This window comes from Amphibalanus amphitrite, unplaced genomic scaffold (genome assembly GCF_019059575.1).
Source record: "Amphibalanus amphitrite isolate SeventyFive unplaced genomic scaffold, NRLGWU_Aamphi_draft 000335F_arrow, whole genome shotgun sequence".
In the NCBI taxonomy this organism is placed as follows: Eukaryota; Metazoa; Arthropoda; class Thecostraca; order Balanomorpha; family Balanidae; genus Amphibalanus; species Amphibalanus amphitrite.
The window spans coordinates 379,032-390,712 of record NW_024881830.1 but is presented as its reverse complement, the minus strand read 5'-3'; the positions used below and the strand labels follow the sequence as shown (position 1 = coordinate 390,712).

At 52.9% G+C, this 11,681-nt stretch overlaps 1 protein-coding gene across 1 annotated transcript; it reads left to right on the top strand.

Moving 5' to 3' along the window:
- Nucleotides 1–3,287: 3,287 nt before the first annotated feature.
- On the top strand, nucleotides 3,288–8,039 carry LOC122388781 (actin cytoskeleton-regulatory complex protein PAN1-like). The gene is made up of 4 exons (XM_043380165.1): nucleotides 3,288–4,123; nucleotides 5,672–6,182; nucleotides 6,994–7,296; nucleotides 7,804–8,039. The coding sequence occupies exons 1-4, from the start codon at nucleotides 3,353–3,355 to the stop codon at nucleotides 8,037–8,039; spliced, it is 1,821 nt and encodes a 606-aa protein (XP_043236100.1). The 5' UTR covers nucleotides 3,288–3,352.
- The last annotated feature ends 3,642 nt before the right edge of the window (nucleotides 8,040–11,681 follow it).

The following is an 11,681-nucleotide window of genomic DNA, read 5'->3' as shown; positions in this document are numbered from 1 at the left end:
CCGTTGAATGCATGGGGAGGGGAGGGTGAGGTCATTCGAGGTCATTCGCCGGGTCGGTGACTGGCTTCGAGGGAGCTGCGAAACGGACATCACATGTTTTCACATTATCACGCATAATTTACGGTTTCTCGTTGCATGACAATTTGGAAAGCAATATTCCATTAGTATGGGAATTCCCTAACCTCAAGTTGTAATGCATTAGACGCGTTTACATAGGGTTTGTTCCAAGCTTATATCTCCGTCCGTGATGTTGCAAAAGATGCCAATGGTGCTGAACAATTTACAAAATGATCCCCTCTAAATATTTGAAGACCACTGCATCGAAATTATCGCCAAATTAACGAGCTAGAGCCTCGTCAAATATGCTATGTAAACCGGCCGATTGATCCACGGCCTGCAGCTGTGTCCTAAATATTTAGTATACGCTCTATCAATTGGTAGCATTACTCGCGGCGGTAGTGACGCAACTGTTTCGTTCAAAGAGTAGATGCTTAGGTTCACAAATATATGTTCGAGCTTGTGATTGGCTTTGTTGAGGTTTTTAGCGTTTTGAATGGTCCAAATTTGCTGTCGATATACAATACCAAACACATTTATTTGGTATACTTTTTTGAGATTTGTTGTTGATTGTCCAGGGGGTTGGTGAATATTGAGTGAATTATTGTCTGCGGGTTGCGGATTGCGGATCCGAGAAGTGGTAAGAAATGTGATTATTTGTTGAAACGAACTTTTATGTAAATACCTGACTGATGAAACATTTTTATTTTGGCTCGCCTTCTTGTTCTCGCCACTTGGAGTAGTGCCGAGAGACGGCGAGAGTGCCAACTCTTGCTTTACCGGATACGGTGCTTAATCTGAATTGCTTTATTTTTATTTTGGATTAAATTGAATATAATAGTTACATCTGAGGAACCTGGGTGGAGCCATTGTGCTTTTGTGTGCAGTTATTGTTTTTTTAAGTATGCAATCAGATGCCGAAGCACTAAGCTGAAGTAGGTGGTTGCAGGGATACCTACCAGCTACATCAACACCAGACGGCGGACATTGAGGGATAACAACATAGTTGGCGAGCTGCACCACCTAGAGTGACAATTCAACACCAGACCAAATCATCTTAAATGAAAATCTGCACTAGTCCACATACCAGACTGGAAAACATCCATACACTTCACTAATCACTATGCCAGATGCCTGTGAGACCTCTTCTGTCGAAATGTGGCACAAGTGGTTTTGCGCTGAAATTCCCTCATGATTTGTGCCAAAAACTGGGTGCCTATTTCAATTTATGCCAAAATTAAGCCACTATTAGATAAAGCACATGTGCACATCTATTGATCAAGGCTATATCAACCAGACACTAGACAGAGCATTCCAGGGCCTTGGACGCTCTCCCATGCTTGAATGTCTGAATACGTTTTTTCCCACGGAAAGCACTGTAGCATCCTACCATGAAACAAGGCTGGTGTCAGAAGTTCTGGTGCCACAAAATCGGCAGAGCGCCAGCAGTGTGTTCGAGGCTGGTAGGAGCCAGCGAGGGCCAGGCAGCAGAGCAGCACGTGCTCCAGCACATCAGCCTCTTCTTGGCACACAGTGCAGAGCGCCGCGGGACACCGCGTGTCTGGGCAGTGGGCACTGCTGGCACACCGCAGAGTGGAGACACCTGATTCGGTGCACGTACTGGAGCGAGCAGCCCCAGTGGCCCGCCCTCATCTGGTGCACCGAAATGGCGCCCTCTCGGTCCTCTCCGGGGATAGGGAGCGGCGGCGTGCTCCCGAGGAGTGGCTTGAATAGTGACTCGGACCAGTTGTCGCGCCATTGATGCGAGGCCGCACAATGAACCGCCCTGGTCGGCGAGCGGGCGTTTGAGGGCAGGGCGGTCGCTTGTTTCGCCAGGTCGTCCGCGCTTTCATTCCCCTCGATACCGCAGTGGGCAGGAACCCACTGCAGTATTACTTAACGACGCTCGGCGATGTTCAACAAGGTCTTCCATACCATACCTATCTCATTCTCCACGCCGAGGATTAAGGCCTCACCTGGGCGGCCGCTCCTCCGCTGAGTAGACTCAGGGCGGCTCGCCAATTCGAGCACGCGACGACCGGGGCGGGGACGTCTCGTCCCGAAACCTCTCCAGAGCCGCACGCAGGGCGAGTCTGCTGCTAGATTGACCAGCGTGCCGAACTGAATTCGGTGGCCGAACTGAATTTGGTCTTTCGCAAAAAAAAACTGCGGCCGCCCTGCGCCGAAAATTCAGCCGCCGCCATGCGCTGAATTCGGCGCATGCGAAGTTACGCCGGATGTGGGCCGAGCTTGTGAATGTTCCTCGAAAATGTTATCTAGAAAAATTAATGTCACAGTCATAACGAAGGAGGTGGTGTTCCGTAATTGGGGTAATAAACGAGATGTCTTGTAAGTGCACTTTCCTCCCACTAGCCTTAACTATGATGACCCACTGATGCATCTTTGTCAGAATATCAGGGAGACCAGAACGGCAATGCTGACAAAACGAGTCATGTTTCGCTAGAACAATGCTTCGGCGCATTTTTCATCGGCTGCGATGTCAAAAAAACCATTACCGAGCCTTCCAATTTATCCCAAAATAAATCTTTTGACCAGCGTTGGCATCCTTAGGTATCTATTTCTTTCTAAACCCGAAGAGAAAAACTGACTGGATAGTCGATAACGCTTCACAAAGAATAGTGACGTCTTTGACACAGTGAACACTTACCAAAACAGCATTATTCAAGACACATAAAAAGTAAGAATAAAAAGTGCTAGGACTTCACAACTTGGTGTCCCCACTTGTAAATAGTGGCAAAATATGTGACCAAAGTTTCATTACTCTGGGTCAACTGCAACTATGTTAGGCTCAAAACTATTCATTCACCCTACGTATATTGGCCCTATATCCTGGCTTATCTCCTGTCGTAAGCCGCTTGACAGTATCGCTCTCCATCTGCAGGTTATGATACCCACCGCCAATGCCTCTCGCTGATATGAAGTGTCGGCTATCTCAATGCCGCTGCCGCCACGGTCGGTGGTCCGCCCCCGCCTAGTACCGGCGGTGGTACGGCACGGGACGGTCGACCTCCCTGATCGGCCAGCTAGTGCATAGTGTGACCGTGGTGTTTTCTGTGATCGCAGGCGATGAGCTGAGACCGGTGGAGTGACCTCGATTATCACTGTGGTCTCGTAACCTCACCCCGAAGTCGGCGACGATCACCAGTGCCGCACCAACTGTCTCCACTGTGCCGAGTTCGTCCGTCCGGCAGTTGGATCTCACCACCTGCCGCGGCTGCCCTGTCTGCACTGCCGGCCCCGGCCGCCGTCGGTGGCGCTCGGCCGATTATTGATCATGGAGGGGAGTGGCGCCGGCGCCGACCGGCCGTCCGGTGCCGCTGAGCGCGACCGGCGCGGAGTCTACCTCGAGGACGTGGCCAAGGAGTTCGACAGCTGGCTCTTCTGGCGTGATGAGGCTGGCGCGGTGGGCCCTGAGCCGGCCCAACAGCCCGGGTTTCAGGTGGTGACCGCGCGCCGCGTACACCTGGCCGAGACAGCGCGACTGGCGGCGCCCGAGGCGCAGAGGGCGCCGTGTCGGATCCCGAGTCCGACCGACCAGCTGTTGGCGGAGTCCAGACAGCGATTGCGAGGATCCAGCGCCGCCGCCGCCGCCGCCAGCGTAGTGTCCGACTCGGGAATCGCGTGTGGTGCGTCTACTGCCGACGAGGCGAGTGACTTAGAGGAGGACTGGTCGGTGCAATCTGGACACGAGATGGGTAACAAAATGGGCACGGCTACGCCTGAGCGGCGTAAGACGCGTATCATGGCGATCAAAGACGCGGGGAGAAAGAAACGCCTGGGTGGCTCGTCGTCGTCCAGTGCAGAGATTTTGGACACAGTGCCGCCGCGAACTGAGCAGCCGGTGGCGCCAGCCGACCGCGCCGACGTGCCGGAGCGGGTGGCGCGGTTCCCCCGACCGGGGCCGGACTCGCCTGTTAAGGCCCCGCCTCACCAGGCGAGTGCACAGCCCCAGCCTGTGCCGCAGCAGCCGCAGCCGCAGCAACCTCAGCCACAGCAGCCGCCCGCTGAAGCTACCAACTCGTTTGTCACGGATTCATGGAAACAGGTGAGCTTTCAGAACTTTATTGTTTTGCTCAGCTGTTGTGTTTGAGCCACTGGAGACTCGCTTTGTTCGGCTCTGTTTCGGCTTTCCATTCATTTGCCCAGGCAGGTCAGATAAGACTCAACGTTTAAATCCAGTGCAAACTTGTTCGTCAGCCGGTGCTGGGGACTGAAAATCGGTGATTAGGTATAAGTACATAATGATGCAGCGAGCTGACCTACATGACCTTTCGCCAGACCTAACAATCGTGTACGACCCCGGGGAATGGAAGATGTATGTTTGTTTTCCTACCCGGCCTTGGTTGGCCTAGAGCTACGAGGAAAAGAGTTTTGTTCAGCACAAAACAAAGCGTATTGTGTCCATTAATAATCATTTGGCCTCAAAGGTTATCAATGAACGATTCTTCATTAGGAAGTACCAGGCTTCATTTAGGTACTGACCAAAGGCAGACTTTTATCCGACAGATCCGTAACGACTACTGCGGTGTGGTGCGGTGATCGCTTTGGTCATCTGCTCCGGTGTGGTGTGCTGGCGCTATCCAGTGACTCCCGTTGTGCTGTGGTTTGTTGATGCTATTCAGTGACACCCGCTGTGCTGTGGTTTGCTGATGCTATTCAGTGACGCCCGCTGTGCCGTGGTTTGTTGATGCTATCCAGTGACACCCGCTGTGCTGTGGTTTGTTGATGCTATTCAGTGACTCCCGCTGTTGTGTGATGTGGTAATGCTATCTAGCGACGCCCGCTGTGCCGTGTTTTATGCTTTTTAGTGACGCCCGCTGTGCTGTGGTTTGTTGATGCTATCCAGTGACGCCCGCTGTGCTGTGGTTTGTTGATGCTATTCAGTGACTCCCGCTGTTGTGTGATGTGGTAATGCTATCTAGCGACGCCCGCTGTGCCGTGTTTTATGCTTTTTAGTGACGCCCGCTGTGCTGTGGTTTGTTGATGCTATCCAGTGACTCCCGTTGTGCTGTGGTTTGTTGATGCTATTCAGTGACGCCCGTTGTGCCGTGGTTTGCTGATGCTATTCAGTGACACCCGCTGTGGTGTGATGTGGTAATGCTATCCAGTGACGCCCGTTGTGCCGTGGTTTGTTGATGCTATTCAGTGACGCCCGCTGTGTCGTGGTTTGCTGATGCTATCCAGTGACGCCCGCTGTGCCGTGGTTTGTTGATGCTATTCAGTGACGCCCGTTGTGCCGTGGTTTGTTGATGCTATCCAGTGACGCCCGTTGTGCTGTGGTTTGCTGATGCTATTCAGTGACGCCCGCTGTGCTGTGGTTTGGTAATGCTATCCAGTGACGCCCGCTGTGCTGTGGATTGCTGATGCTCTACACTGACACCCGCTGTGCCGTGGTTTGTTGATGCTATTCAGTGACGCCCGCTGTGCCGTGGTTTGTTGATGCTATTCAGTGACGCCCGCTGTGGTGTGATGTGGTAATGCTATTCAGTGACACCCGTTGTGCTGTGGTTCGGTAATGCTATTCAGTGACGCCCGCTGTGCTGTGGTTTGTTGATGCTATTCAGTGACGCCCGTTGTGCTCCGCTCCCACCAGGTGCGTCGGCTGCAGGAGGGCTGTGACGCCGCCGCCGGGGTCGCCTCTGACGAGAGCTCCGGCTCGTTCACGGACCCTCTGAGCTCGTCGCGGGCCGGCGCGCGGTCGGGGACCTCCAACACGATGCGCCAGGACGCCGACCCGGACACGGCCACACTGACGGACGCTCTGGTAGCTGCCGAGCTGCCCATGGACGACACACCAGTGCGGCGCCATGACGAGCCACTCCACCCGGACTCGATCGAACTCAGTGTGGACGAGCGGTTCAGTGTGGACCTGACCCGCTCCTGCGAGCCCTCGATGCTGCAAAGTCTGCTGAGCGACGCAACTCCGGTGGCCGAGGACAGGGCGCGCTCGTTCTCACAGGCGGATGTGAATGAAGGGGGGTCCCCTCGGCCCTCGACACGGCCGACCTTCACGGTCACCAAGCACCGTAAGGTGGACCTGGGCGGACGACTGAGCCAGACGGCTCCCGGCCTGGAGCACACCACGTCGGAGCACTGCCTGCCAGGTCAGTCCGCCGGCTTCGGCACGAGGGGTGGGGTATTGTTCCCCGATGTCTCGCTCGACACTGTTATGGTCTGCCAGCTTCCGTTGTGTTTTCCAATGTCAGGCTGGTAGTGGTGCACCGCCTCGCACTGCCCCTGTCAGGTAGGAGCCCTGGGTCGGGTGTGTTGCTGAACATCGTCGGTTAACAGCATATTCGCGGATGGTCGGTGAAAGGAAAGGTGAATTATGGATGCCTCCAAGTGAGATATGTAGGCATTAACAACGCATTAATCAGCATGATATTACAGACCAATGAAAAGTTCATGAACGCTGAATCTTACCATTTAATTAATGCTAAAACACCATCCTAAAGGAAACTTTATTCGCTGGTGTTGGCTCGGCCATTGCTGACGTCTGGTCGACATTCGTTTACGTTTAAAAGTATCATGGAAAACTGGGTCTTTATCGCAGTTCGTCTATGGTATACCTCTGCAGCCGCATATTAGATGTTGTTCAATATAGAGGTAGAGGTAATGTATGTCTACGAACTGCAGTAGCAGTTTATAAACAAATAGTTCCGTTTTTATTCGTGCATAGAACCAGTCTATTTTTGCACCAAATCAGAGCGTGGTGGCGGTAGTAAATCAGTCAGTTCATCACTGACCGAACTGGCCAGTTGGCGTCACGTCGGACATTTCCAAGCCTCATCAGGCCCGGATTCTTTCATACCACGAGCAGACAAATATGGCAAACCGGTCGCCGGAGTGCGCCATTTTGACTGCAGCCTAGCAGTCGATATAAAGCGGCTCGCCCGCTGGCGGCGCCATGCACAGTTGGGCCCAGCTGTGGCCGGGAGGCGGGCATGCAGTGGCTGGTTGTGTTGACGGCCGCGCTGGCGGTCGGCGGCGCTCAGCCGCCCCCCGCCGAGCCGGTGTACGCCGGCCTGACGCGCGATCAGGTGATTGTGGCGTTGAAGGCCGCCTTCGCCACGCTCTCGGCCGAGGAGCGTGCCGTGCCATCGGTGGCTCAGGTGGCCGCCGGTCCGGAGATCGGGCCAGACGCGGGGCCCGGCGCGGCGGAGGTCCCGGCCGCGGCTGCGGCTCCCTCCGAGACAGCTAACCCGGTGGAGCAGTCAGGTGAGGAGAATGTAGCCGCCACGGCGCCCTCTGAACCGGTAGCTGAAGCTCAGCCGCCCTCTGGACCGCCCACTGAAGCCTCTTCGCCCTCCGGGCCGGCTATCGAAGGTCAGCCGCCACCCGTACCAGCCACGCTAGCCGAAACACCGGTCGAGCCTGCCCCTCCAGTCGAAACGCCGGCCGGACCACCGACACCTCCGGAGCCGCAGCAGGCAACCGTAGCAGAGGTGCCCGAACCACCGCCAAACGAGGCTTCTTCGACTTCGACAGAAACGCCCACAGCATCATCTGCAGAGCCTCAACCTGAAGTGTCTACCGAAATTACAACCGAATCTTATACCGCGTCATCCGAATCAACGGCTACCGAATTATCAACTGAAGCTTCGGTAGGACAGTCGACAGAAACACCATTGGGGCCACCGAAATCAGGTCCCACACGTAGGCGGAAAGTTAAAAGGAGAAAATTGAGGAGGCGTCCTTCAGCTCCGTCGACGGAATCTCCCAAAGAGACGGTACCAGAGACAGCGTCGTCCCCGGAGCCCCCAGCCGAGGTACCGGGAGGGCAGTCCGAACCGGACCCCGTGCCGCCGACCGGAGCCGACGACACTGCGCCCAGTCGAGCGCCCATCGTCGTGCCTGAGGAGTACTACCCCAGCACCTTCAGCCACCCGTTTCCGCCGGGTTTCTTCAGTCTCTACAAGATCCCAAATGAGAGCGAAGCACCGAGCGCTGGCTCTGTGTAGCCGGGAGAACAGGACGATCAGAGAACGCTGCTGGGTCCCCGCCGATCATCTGTTAGCCTCCTGCCACCCGACTTTTTCATTGGGCTGTGTGCCAGACATGGTTTGAAATGTTATGTAGTTAATCAGACGTTGAAGTGACGGTCAAGTGATTTATGATTTCTGGATTTCTGTGACCGGCATGTTGTATCCGCGAGTGTTGTGCCAGTTGTGTACTAATCGTTAAGTATTCGGGATGCCTCAGATAGTCCGAGGTGCCCTGTTGTGTTGATACATTCACTTCATCACCACTTGTGATGAACCCTATGTATGAAGCTTGTGGATTCATTCACATTTGTGGTTCGGTTTTGTATTCGTGACATGGTTATGCTGTAAATAACGGAATAATAAATATTTCCTCGTTGAATCGTCTATGAAAGAATGGCTAATGAAGCTTTGAATCATTTAATTTAAGTCTTATTTCGAGCGAGCGTGAAACGTGAAGCGAGTTTCTTCCATGCTACGGAAAATATGACGTGAGCGGCCTAGTCTTTCCCGGTCTCACACCCGTTTGGCAAACCGTCTACTCTGTTAGGGTCTGTTCCAGTCGCACTTCCTAACACCTCTAAACTCCTCCAAGATTGCTTCCCTGTTCCAGTGGCAGCTCTAGCCCCTATAAAGCCAAGGAGGGCCCTGCTCCAACCTTCTCTATCTTGCTCTTGGAGGAGTTTAGAGGTGTTAGGAATTGCGACTGGAACAGACCCTTAGACAGCCCCGTCTTTTCTCCCCCAAGATCGACTATTCCTAATGCATCTGGTTGATGGGCACGGTACATGCCACGTGCCAAATCAGAGATTGTCGGCATTGTTCGGCTTACAATAACACCGCAATGGCTGGACCGATTGCGCTAAAGCAGCCTATCATTGGGCACCCAACAAGCGATGCATTTTCCTGCGCCACGGATGGGGTGCTGCTGAAACGGCCTGTGCACGTGGGCACGTGCAATAGCCTTTTCTTCATCTCAAGAACGGCAGGGCCAACGGGGCCCAATGTCGATGTTAAATGAGTTTGCGAAATACGTAGATCCATGGAGTCCCTAGGCAATCTGCGAAGTCCCAAGTGGCTCCTCGGACGAACATCAAGCCTAGTATATTCGCGGATAAACAGACGGGGATAAACAGCGGATGAACAATACTCTTCAGGATAACCGCGATCTCCCCGAAGCAGGATAACCGCGAACTCTTCAACGCTAAGATCCGCGAATCACCAGGGAATCCGCGGAGCACCAATTCATTCTAGTGAGCTCGCGAATTTCCTATGCGTTTCATGAACATATCTCGTGCCTATGGAATGCATGGCATAGTTGGTAGGAATGGTAGGTCACATCCGACTTTATATCCGGAGGGTTGGTTCGACGGGAAGTTAACAGCTGAAACGATTCAAATCGGCCTATCGCTCGACTTTTACACGTTTTCAGATCGAACTGTCTTGGGCGAAGGCAAATATTAGAAACAAAGGTACGTATGTGGCATACATATAGTTCACATTGAGTAGACAATCACTTTTAGCAACTTTTATTGTGCATCTCAAGCAGTGCCGTTTAGTAGTCAACGTTGCTGTGTTTCGAAAAAAAAAAACAGCAAAAAGGTGTCAATCCGGTCCAGTTTGTGCTCAGGCCCTGATAGCGCTGTTTGGATGCGTATGTTGGGGGGGGGGGGGGAGAGGGAGATGCATGCGCTTTTATGACGTGCAGTAGAATTCTGTGACGTCTTGAGGCCGTCTAGAGGTGGTGACCTCATAATGCTAACCTTTGCCGGCCGTCGGCCGAGTAGAGGGGGGGGGGGGCGGATCGCCCGCCTTGCGTTTTTTTTTCGCGATTTTTCCGAACATAGGTACATAGTAGAGATAGAGGGCTGAAATCTGGCGCCTCCTTTAATTTAAGTTGAATCTTGTAAAACCAACCGCATTTTCAGGTCAGGTTACTGACCTATGACGTTGTAAGTGAGCCTCTGCACGGTCCTAAAATGCCGCGACTTCGCAACGCCCTCGGTACCAGAGGAACTTTCACAGGGACATGAAACTTACAGAACTTGGTTTCCTTCAAAGGCCTCACAGCTCGTTTATCTAAGATTTTTCCTAGGGGTCACCCGAGGTCAGGCTGGTCACGTGACCTCGCCGTTATGTCAATGGGGAAATATGGAGACTGTTATTTTTGTGCCGGAAATTATCTAAAACCACCTAAATCACATGGAATCGTGATTTCATGCGCTCCTTGCAAGGTCCTTTGTTTTCGAAGATGTATACATTTGTACATGGTCGCGTGCTTAGCTTGTCATCGAGTGCGTTTCTTGTTACGCAACGAACGGTTCTATTGGAAGTAGGGCGGCATTCCAGGACATTGCGCATTCATAGCTAACTTTTTTAATTTCCAAAAACACGAAAGCAATGATGAGTCACCCCTTCACGCTTCACGTTTGAGCAGCGCGATGGTTCCGGAGCGTTCGTGAGTAGCGTGCTGCTCAGACCGTCAGGACATGCTGCGGACGGCGGGGAACGGTACGGCCGGATCCGGGCCCGCCACTGGCGCTCACAACTACCCGGATCTAGCTCCATATCGGGTCGTCCCGGCCGGCCGCCGCCATCGCCACTGCCCAGCACATTTTTCACATTGTTACTGCTTCAGCGGCGCGGCGGAGTCGCCGATCGACGATATCAAAACTCAGATTTGATCTTTGTGTTGGCTGATTTGGAGCCCGCTAGGCGTGTGACAGCCGTGGCCAGCGAGTCACCGTGCCGTACCGTTCGCGCCGGTGTCTGGCTTTCGTCGTGTATGCTCGAGGACCTGTCCTGACGGATGCCATATAAGGTCTGCCGGCACCGACAGGTCCGGTAAACCAACTGGTGGGACCAGCGTCCGGCCGGTGGTTTTTGTGCCCAACGATTAGTCGCAAACAAACAAGTGACAGCTGAATCCTTTTCTGATGTTAGTCACAGAACTTACTTTTTGAGACGCGGTGGTCGTGGGCGCCAGGTGCCCATGACCACCGATTAGAGAGGCAGTCACTTGACGTCGGTGAACGCGTGCCTACGAAAGGTGAGCGCTAATACAATGATTGGTTAGGTATTCAATGTCAACATAAGAATTGTAAACTTAACTGCTTAGTGCTTGCTTCCTCCATCTCTACTGAATATCTCAGCGGGGTGCTGGCTAATATGAAACGACTGAGGTATTGCGGCAGAGAAGGTCTTTTTGGAACAATTAGGCAATTCAATGCAACTAGCTGCCGCATTAGGAAAAAATGGCCGTGTAGAGCTCTTTTTATGCGTAGGTGTGTATCGTTCATTTTTTTCTTTTGCCATTGCTAGTCAGATCCAGTGACTCAGTCATAGCAAGGCCATGTAAATAATCAAAATTGTTAAAGAATGACATTTAATTTATTATCATGCGGCCCAAACAAGTCGCATTTTTTGTGGCGTCGAGCTGGGTTGTTTAATTTTCAGTCGTCACGTGATCTCAACTGAGTCATCGGACGTGCGCCTTGTTCACTGTCCAGTACCTACGTAGGACGCGAAGAGGTCAGTTATGTAATAAATAAATCGAAGCTTTTAGCCCCATAAGTAAGGTTGTCTTCATTGTAAGGCATTAACACTTACGAATCCAGAATT

Coding starts and splice junctions, on each gene's coding strand:
- LOC122388781 (XM_043380165.1), top strand. CDS start 3,353: ATGGAGGGGAGTGGCGCCGGCGCCGACCGGCCGTCCGGTGCCGCTGAG. Junction 4,124..5,671: donor TCACGGATTCATGGAAACAG/GTGAGCTTTCAG, acceptor CGCTCCCACCAG/GTGCGTCGGCTGCAGGAGGG. Junction 7,297..7,803: donor TAACCCGGTGGAGCAGTCAG/GTGAGGAGAATG, acceptor AATCTCCCAAAG/AGACGGTACCAGAGACAGCG.